The sequence below is a fragment of the Salvelinus alpinus genome, chromosome 24 (assembly GCF_045679555.1).
Source record: "Salvelinus alpinus chromosome 24, SLU_Salpinus.1, whole genome shotgun sequence".
Taxonomy (NCBI): Eukaryota; Metazoa; Chordata; class Actinopteri; order Salmoniformes; family Salmonidae; genus Salvelinus; species Salvelinus alpinus.
In genome coordinates, this window is record NC_092109.1 from 48,067,677 (window position 1) to 48,077,285 (window position 9,609).

Consider the following 9,609-nt stretch of genomic DNA (forward strand, 5'->3'; position numbering starts at 1 on the left):
GTATATGTAGAATGTTCTACTGTGTGTATGTAGAATGTTCTACTGTGTATATGTAGAATGTTCTACTGTGTATATGTAGAATGTTCTACTGTGTATATGTAGAATGTTCTACTGTGTATATGTAGAATGTTCTACTGTGTGTATGTAGAATGTTCTACTGTGTATATGTAGAATGTTCTACTGTGTATATGTAGAATGTTCTACTGTGTATATGTAGAATGTTCTACTGTGTATATGTAGAATGTTCTACTGTGTGTATGTAGAATGTTCTACTGTGTATATGTAGAATGTTCTACTGTGTATATGTAGAATGTTCTACTGTGTATATGTAGAATGTTCTACTGTGTATATGTAGAATGTTCTACTGTGTACATGTAGAATGTTCTACTGTGTATATGTAGAATGTTCTACTGTGTATATGTAGAATGTTCTACTGTGTATATGTAGAATGTTCTACTGTGTATATTCTGTGCCTTGCAAAAGTATTCAGCTCTATTGGATTTCTGACAATGACAATGAAATACATTTTTTCATCCCACTTTAATACAATAAAATATGAAGAACTCCAAGGGGTCTTAAAACATTATTCAAGGAACTGTATATATAGTACATTCATGATACTATTGTGTTTATATACGTATACACAATACCATTCAAACGTTGGGGTCACTTACAAATGTCCTTGTTTTTGAAAGAAAAGCAAATTTTTTGTCTATTAAAATAACATCAAATTGATCAGAAATACAGTGTAGACATTGTTAATGTTGTAAATGACTATTGTAGCTGGAAACTGCAGATTTTTAATGGAATATCTACATAGGCGTACAGAGGCCCATTATCAGCAACCATCACTCCTGTGTTCCAACGGCACGTTGTGTTAGCTAATCCAAGTTTATCATTATAAAAGGCTAATTGATCATTAGAAAACCCTTTTGCAATTATGTTAGCACAGCTGAAAACTGTTGTCCTGATTAAAGAAGCAATAAAACTGTCCTTCTTTAGACTAGTTGAGTATCTGGAGCATCAGCATTTGTGGGTTCAATTACAGGCTCAAAATGGCCAGAAACAAATCCCTTTCTTCTGAAACTCGTCAGTCTGTTCTTGTTCTGAGAAATTAAGGCTATTCCATGCGAGAAATTGCCATGAAACTGAAAATATCTTACAACGCTGTGTACTTTGCAAAATCTGATTACGCGCAAACTGGCTCTAAGCAGAATAGAAAGAGAAGTAGGAGGCCCCGGTGCCCAACTGAGCAAGAGGACAAGTACCTTAAATATTACCCACAAGTCCTCAACTGGCAGCTTTATTAAATAGTACCCGCAAAACACCAGTCTCAACGTCAACAGTGAAGAGGCGACTCCAGGATGCTGGCCTTCTAGGCAGAGTTCCTCTGTCCAGTGTCTGTGTTCTTTTGCCCATCTTAATCTTTTCTTTTTATTGGTCAGTCTGAGTTATGGCTTTTTCTTTGCAACTCTGCCTAGAAGGCCATCATCCCAGCGTCGCCTCTTCACTGTTGACGTTGAGACTCAGAGAAGCTTACATTTTCTAACCACATGGACACCTTGGTGAAGGCGGCACGACTCTTCATCCTCAGGATGCTGAAGGAATCCTCACAGTGTTCTTTCGAAAGCATACGGTCGGGCTGCATCACAGATTGGTACGGCAAATCCCCCAGACTGCAAGGTGCTTCAGAGGGTGATACGTGCAGCCTAACGCACCATTGAGTACGCACCGCCTGCCCTCCAGGACAGCTACACCACCAGGTGTCGCAGGAAGGCCAAGAAGATCATCAGGGACCCCTTCAAATAAACCAAGCAGATGTTCTCTGCAATGTTTCTATTAAAAAAAATAAACCAATCAGATGTTCTCTACAATGTTTCTATTAAAAAAATTGACCAATCAGATTCATGTTCAGAGTGTTCAATAGTCACATGTACAGGGTTGAGGTGTGACTGCAGGGAAAAGTGTTTAATATCCAGGCTGTATCACATCCGGCCATGATTGGGAGTCTCATAGGGCGGCGTACAATTGGCCCAGCGTTGTCCGGGTTTGGCCGGGGCAGGCTGATATTATAAAGGAATAGAAACATTGCAGAGAACATCTGATTGGTTTATTTTGAATAGAAGCATTGTAGAGAACATCTGATTGGTTTATTTTGAATAGAAGCATTGCAGAGAACATCTGCTTGGTTTATTTTGAATAGAAACATTGTAGAGAACATCTGATTGGTTTATTTTGAATAGAAACATTGCAGAGAACATCTGATTGGTTTATTTTGAATAGAAACATTGCAGAGAACATCTGATTGGTTTATTTTGAATAGAAGCATTGTAGAGAACATCTGATTGGTTTATTTTGAATAGAAGCATTGCAGAGAACATCTGATTGGTTTATTTTGAATAGAAGCATTGCAGAGAGAACCGACAACAGAGCACAACCACACATGACAGCAACGACACTTATTTCCAACTGTAGTGACGTCAGACCGAGGACAGGGGCTCCCAGGCTCATTCCAAAGGAAAAGTTCTGTATGTGTTTGGGTGTGTGCCTTTATTAATCAATCATAAAGGTAAGATTTGGGCTCCAACACCAATTGGTCCTTGGTGGGAAAGACAGTCAGGACTAAAAACAATCAACTCAAAATAAACAGGTAAATAAATATATGCAGCAGAAATACAAGTAGCCTGCCATCCTTACTCATAGTTAGGAGTCAGGGGTTAGAGGTCAGGTTAGGAGTCAGGGGTTAGAGGTCAGGTTAGGAGTCAGGGGTTAGAGGTCAGGTTAGGAGTCAGGGGTTAGAGGTCAGGTTAGGAGTCAGGGGTTAGAGGTCAGGTTAGGAGTCAGGGGTTAGAGGTCAGGTTAGGAGTCAGGGGTTAGAGGTCAGGTTAGGAGTCAGGGGTTAGAGGTCAGGTTCATTTTAGGGATGGGTCAGGGCGAGGTTCATAATTACTGAAGGAGCATAGACTGGCTCCGGGAGAATGCACATCTAAGCACGACCCCTGACACCTGACCTCTAACTCGGGAGAATACCTGCTGTCGCACCTGTCAGTGGTTCTGTCAGTAGCTATGTCTGCCGTTCTGTCTGTTGTCATGTCAGTGGTTCTGTCAGTGGTTCTGTCAGTAGTTCTGTCAGTAGTTCTGTCAGTAGTTCTGTCAGTAGTCCTGTCAGTGGTTCTGTCAGTAGCTATGTCTGCCGTTCTGTCTGTTGTCATGTCAGTGGTTCTGTCAGTGGTTCTGTCAGTAGTTCTGTCAGTAGTTCTGTCAGTAGTTCTGTCAGTAGTTCTGTCAGTGGTTCTGTCAGTAGTTCTGTCAGTAGCTATGTCTGCCGTTCTGTCTGTTGTCATGTCAGTGGTTCTGTCAGTGGTTCTGTCAGTAGTTCTGTCAGTAGTTCTGTCAGTAGTTCTGTCAGTAGTTCTGTCAGTAGTTCTGTCAGTGGTTCTGTCAGTAGTTCTGTCAGTAGTTCTGTCAGTAGCTATGTCTGCCGTTCTGTCTGTTGTCATGTCAGTGGTTCTGTCAGTGGTTCTGTCAGTAGTTCTGTCAGTAGTTCTGTCAGTAGTTCTGTCAGTAGTTATGTCAGTAGTTCTGTCAGTAGTTCTGTCAGTAGTTCTGTCAGTAGTTCTGTCAGTAGTTCTGTCAGTGGTTCTGTCAGTAGTTCTGTCAGTAGTTCTGTCAGTAGCTATGTCTGCCGTCCTGTCTGTTGTCATGTCAGTGGTTCTGTCAGTGGTTCTGTCAGTGGTTATATCAGTAGTTTCATCTGTAGTCATGTCAACGGTTCTGTCAGTGGTTATGTCAGTAGTTATGTCAGTAGGCATGTCTGTAGTTCTTTTAGTAGTTCTGTCTGTGTGTGTCTCTGTGTTGCTCTGGTTGGATACACTGTCCGAGGCCAGACCATAGCCAGGGTCGCTCTGGTTGGATACACTGTCCCAGGCCAGACCATAGCCAGGGTCGCTCTGGTTGGATACACTGTCCCAGGCCAGACCATAGCCAGGGTCGCTCTGGTTGGATACACTGTCCCAGGCCAGACCATAGCCAGGGTCGCTCTGGTTGGATACACTGTCCCAGGCCAGACCATAGCCAGGGGAGAGAGGAGTGGAGAGAGATGAGGAAGACAAGGGAGAGGGGGAGGTAGACAGGGTTAGTTGGTTGTGAGGTGAAGTTGCCCCTAGACGCTGATCTGGGGTCCATTTTGTTTTTCCTCCACTAGTGGTTGTGAGAGGGGAAGCTGATCCTTTATCTGTATGTAGGGAATTGGGCAGGAGGTTGTCTGTCTCCAGGCGGTCGTCAAGGGAACAGGGTAGGAGAGTCTCTGTCTCCAGGCGGTCGTCAAGGGAACAGGGCAGGAGGTTGTCTGTCTCCAGGTGGTCGTCAAGGTGAAAAGTCCTGACAGCTCTCAGCTGATAAGCCAGGTAACCAGAGGGGGCGGTCCCACACATCACTGGGTGACACACCACATTTTCCGGAGTCACCAAGCACCCTGCTGAACGCACACCCTGCGCACACAAACACCGAAACAGAGTTAACACACAAACATGCATGCACACCCAAACACACACACGCACACACCAGGGAGATCACTAAATTTGGAATTCAATATTAGACGTTTGTCCAGGTCCCCCAAACATTTAAAACGGATCTGTTTTGCCAATAATATCTCTTTTGTCAATAATGGGTCAAATTTCACCGTGAAACAATGAGATCTTGTTGCAAACACACATAATATATATATATATTATTATGGTTTAGTGGGTGGGTACCAGAGCTGTGGGGGTGTGGTCTGCGCTCTTCAGGACATAGCGTGTCACAGCGATCAGACCAATCAGAACAGCCAGAAGCAGGAACACGCCCACAGCCATGCCCAACAAACTCTGCTGATCTGGAAAGACACACACACACACACACACACACACACACACACACACACACACACACACACACACACACACACACACACACACACACACACACACACACACACACACACACACACACACACACACACACACACACACACACACACACACACACACACACACAAACAAACAAACAAACACACACAAAGTAAAAATGATCTATCTAACCTGTAACAGAAACAAGGAAGGAAACAGTTTGATCTAACGAAGCTCTGTTCAATAAAATAAAAATAATAACACATATATATATATATATATTTATATACATACGGCACATACACTACCGGTAAAGTAAATTCAAATTGTTTAGAGATACAGTGTAGACATTGTTAATGTTGTAAATGACTATTGTAGCTGGAAACAGCATATTTCCAGCTACAATAAACACTGAGTTTAAATGTATTTGCCTGAAGAAGTATGTAAACTTCCGACTTCAACTGTATGTGAAAATGCTGTTCATAGACGTTAGCTCAGCATTCCTCTAGGTACCAAACTCTATGACCTAGGGATCAGCCAATCTCTGTGTAACTGGACTTTGGACTTCCTAACCAACAGACCCCAGTCTATCAGGTTAGACAACTTCACCTCCTCAACCCTGAACCTGAGCACCGGTGTTCCACAGGGCTGCGTGCTGAGCCCCCTCCTGTACTCCCTCTTCACCTATGTTCCTGTACACGGTTCCAACACCATCGTCAAGTTCGCAGACGACACCACGGTGGTAGGCCTGATCAGTGACAATGACGAGTCAGCCTACAGGGAGGAGGTCAAGCACCTGGCTGCATGGTCCGCTGACAACTGACCCTCAATGCAAAGAAAACCAAGGAGCTCATTGTGGATTACAGGAAGTCTAAAAGCTGCAGCCACGCCCCAGTTCTCATTGATGGCACTGAGGTGGAGCGTGTGCCCAGCTTCAAATTCCTGGGGGTCTACATCTCCGAGGACCTCTCCTGGTCCCTCAACACCTCAACCAATCAAAAAGGTCAAAAAGCCACAGCAGCGCCTGTAAGACCCGCCTGTCTCCCAAGATCCTGGTGAACTTTAACCGCTGCGTGGTCGAGAGCATTCTGACTAACTGTACGGCGGATGCTCCGTGGTCGTCCGGAAGGTGAAAACCACCCAGCTCCCTGCCATCGTAGACCTCCAGCGCAAGCGGCATCATCAGGGACCCTTCACATCCCATGCCACAAACGGTTTGCCATCCTACCATCAGGCAGGCGGTACAGGTCTCTACGTTCCCACACTAGCAGGCTCAATAACAGTTTCTCTCCAGCTACTGTAACCCTGTTGAACTCTGTTGCACGGCACTAGCCACCCGCCCACATCTTAGTACTGCCTCTCAGGGACCTTCTCTTTGCACTCTTCACGGTACTACTGGACCCTGACAATGCTTTGCAAAGTCTGATTAAGGACATTATTCAGTTGTACATGTACATGTCTACCTCGGTAACCTCATTGCTGTGTGGTGGGCTGTGTGTATAGAGGTGGGCTGTGTGTATAGAGGGGGGCTGTGTGTATAGAGGTGGGCTGTGTGTATAGAGGTGTGTGTATAGAGGGGGGCTGTGTGTATAGAGGTGGACTGTGTGTATAGAGGGGGGCTGTGTGTATAGAGGTGGGCTGTGTGTATAGAGGTGTGTGTATAGAGGTGGGCTGTGTGTATAGAGGTGTGTGTATAGAGGTGGGCTGTGTGTATAGAGGGGGGCTGTGTGTATAGTGGTGGGCTGTGTGTATAGAGGTGTGTGTATAGAGGGGGGCTGTGTGTATAGAGGTGGGCTGTGTGTATAGAGGAGGGCTGTGTGTATAGAGGTGGACTGTGTGTATAGAGGTGTGTGTATAGTGGTGGGCTGTGTGTATAGAGGGGGGCTGTGTGTATAGAGGTGTGTGTATAGAGGTGGGCTGTGTGTATAGTGGTGGGCTGTGTGTATAGAGGTGTGTGTATAGAGGTGGGCTGTGTGTATAGTGGTGGGCTGTGTGTATAGAGGTGTGTGTATAGAGGTGGGCTGTGTGTATAGAGGTGTGTGTATAGAGGTGGGCTGTGTGTATAGAGGAGGGCTGTGTGTATAGAGGTGGGCTGTGTGTATAGAGGTGGGCTGTGTGTATAGAGGAGGGCTGTGTGTATAGAGGTGGGCTGTGTGTATAGAGGAGGGCTGTGTGTATAGAGGTGGGCTGTGTGTATAGAGGAGGGCTGTGTGTATAGAGGTGGGCTGTGTGTATAGAGGTGGGCTGTATATATAGAGGGGGGCTGTGTGTATAGAGGAGGGCTGTGTATATAGAGGAGGGCTGTGTGTATAGAGGTGTGTGTATAGAGGGGGGCTGTGTGTATAGTGGTGGGCTGTGTGTATAGAGGTGTGTGTATAGAGGAGGGCTGTGTGTATAGAGGGGGGCTGTGTGTATAGAGGTGGGCTGTGTGTATAGAGGAGGGCTGTGTGTATAGAGGTGTGTGTATAGAGGGGGGCTGTGTGTATAGTGGTGGGCTGTGTGTATAGAGGTGTGTGTATAGAGGAGGGCTGTGTGTATAGAGGTGTGTGTATAGAGGTGGGCTGTGTGTATAGAGGGGGGCTGTGTGTATAGAGGTGGGCTGTGTGTATAGAGGAGGGCTGTGTGTATAGAGGTGTGTGTATAGAGGGGGGCTGTGTGTATAGAGGTGGGCTGTGTGTATAGAGGTGTGTGTATAGAGGGGGGCTGTGTGTATAGTGGTGGGCTGTGTGTATAGAGGTGTGTGTATAGAGGAGGGCTGTGTGTATAGAGGTGTGTGTATAGAGGTGGGCTGTGTGTATAGAGGGGGGCTGTGTGTATAGAGGAGGGCTGTGTGTATAGAGGGGGGCTGTGTGTATAGTGGTGGGCTGTGTGTATAGAGGAGGGCTGTGTACTGTACTGTACCTGGCCTGTGTCTCGTCAGGTTGACACACCCCAGAGCAGTCATGTGACGGCGTAGGCTGTAGTGATTGGCTGAGGCCAAGAGGCAGTAGGTGTGGTCTGGACTGAGATGGGGGAACACTCTCTCTGAGCCCGACGCAACGTCTGACATAACCTACACACACAAATCAATGAGGACCCTGTTGAAAACCTGATTTTGGTGTGTGTGTGTTCTCACCGTTTCGTTGTGTTCCAGAACATTCTGCAGCAGTGTGATGTTGTATAATCTGAAGATATTCTGAGCAGGATGGTGCAGCTGGACACGTAGACTCTGGTTCTCCACCCACAACTTCAGACCTGGGGCGCTCAACACTGCTGCAGAACACACACACACACACACACACACACACACACACACACACACACACACACACACACACACACACACACACACACACACACACACACACACACACACACACACACACACACACACACACACACACACACACACACACACACACACACACACACACACACACACACACACACACACACACACACACACACACACTTAGCATGTTGGTTAATCTCTTACTGTCTGAGTAGGGCTGTACTGTGTCTTACTGTCTGAGTAGGGCTGTACTGTGTGTGTCTTACTGTCTGAGTAGGGCTGTACTGTATCTTACTGTCTGAGTAGGGCTGTACTGTGTGTGTCTTACTGTCTGAGTAGGGCTGTACTGTATCTTACTGTCTGAGTAGGGCTGTACTGTGTCTTACTGTCTGAGTAGGGCTGTACTGTGTGTGTCTTACTGTCTGAGTAGGGCTGTACTGTGTCTTACTGTCTGAGTAGGGCTGTACTGTGTCTTACTGTCTGAGTAGGGCTGTACTGTGTCTTACTGTCTGAGTAGGGCTGTACTGTGTCTTACTGTCTGAGTAGGGCTGTACTGTGTCTTACTGTCTGAGTAGGGCTGTACTGTGTCTTACTGTCTGAGTAGGGCTGTACTGTGTCTTACTGTCTGAGTAGGGCTGTACTGTGTCTTACTGTCTGAGTAGGGCTGTACTGTGTCTTACTGTCTGAGTAGGGCTGTACTGTGTCTTACTGTCTGAGTAGGGCTGTACTGTGTCTTACTGTCTGAGTAGGGCTGTACTGTGTCTTACTGTCTGAGTAGGGCTGTACTGTGTCTTACTGTCTGAGTAGGGCTGTACTGTGTGTGTCTTACTGTCTGAGTAGGGCTGTACTGTGTCTTACTGTCTGAGTAGGGCTGTACTGTGTGTGTCTTACTGTCTGAGTAGGGCTGTACTGTGTCTTACTGTCTGAGTAGGGCTGTACTGTGTCTTACTGTCTGAGTAGGGCTGTACTGTGTCTTACTGTCTGAGTAGGGCTGTACTGTATCTTACTGTCTGAGTAGGGCTGTACTGTGTCTTACTGTCTGAGTAGGGCTGTACTGTGTCTTACTGTCTGAGTAGGGCTGTACTGTGTGTGTCTTACTGTCTGAGTAGGGCTGTACTGTGTGTGTCTTACTGTCTGAGTAGGGCTGTACTGTGTGTGTCTTACTGTCTGAGTAGGGCTGTACTGTGTGTGTCTTACTGTCTGAGTAGGGCTGTACTGTGTCTTACTGTCTGAGTAGGGCTGTACTGTGTGTGTCTTACTGTCTGAGTAGGGCTGTACTGTGTGTGTCTTACTGTCTGAGTAGGGCTGTACTGTGTCTTACTGTCTGAGTAGGGCTGTACTGTGTCTTACTGTCTGAGTAGGGCTGTACTGTGTCTTACTGTCTGAGTAGGGCTGTACTGTGTCTTACTGTCTGAGTAGGGCTGTACTGTGTGTGTCTTACTGTCTGAGTAG

At 46.3% G+C, this 9,609-nt stretch overlaps 1 protein-coding gene across 2 annotated transcripts in view; it reads right to left on the minus strand.

The window, feature by feature from the left end:
* Nucleotides 1-521: 521 nt before the first annotated feature.
* Nucleotides 522-9,609, minus strand: part of crfb12 (cytokine receptor family member B12) — a 19,169-nt gene continuing 10,081 nt past the window's right edge. The window contains exons 5-8 of one of the 2 annotated variants that reach the window (XM_071362935.1): nt 8,002-8,135; nt 7,788-7,938; nt 4,755-4,873; nt 522-4,490 (exon numbers count right to left, since the gene is read on the minus strand). In XM_071362935.1, the coding sequence (XP_071219036.1) occupies nt 2,913-4,490; nt 4,755-4,873; nt 7,788-7,938; nt 8,002-8,135 (1,982 nt within the window). In that variant the 3' untranslated portion in view covers nt 522-2,912. Of the gene's footprint in view, nt 4,491-4,754; nt 4,874-7,787; nt 7,939-8,001; nt 8,139-9,609 lie in introns of both variants that reach the window. The other variant, XM_071362934.1, reaches the window with a different exon arrangement.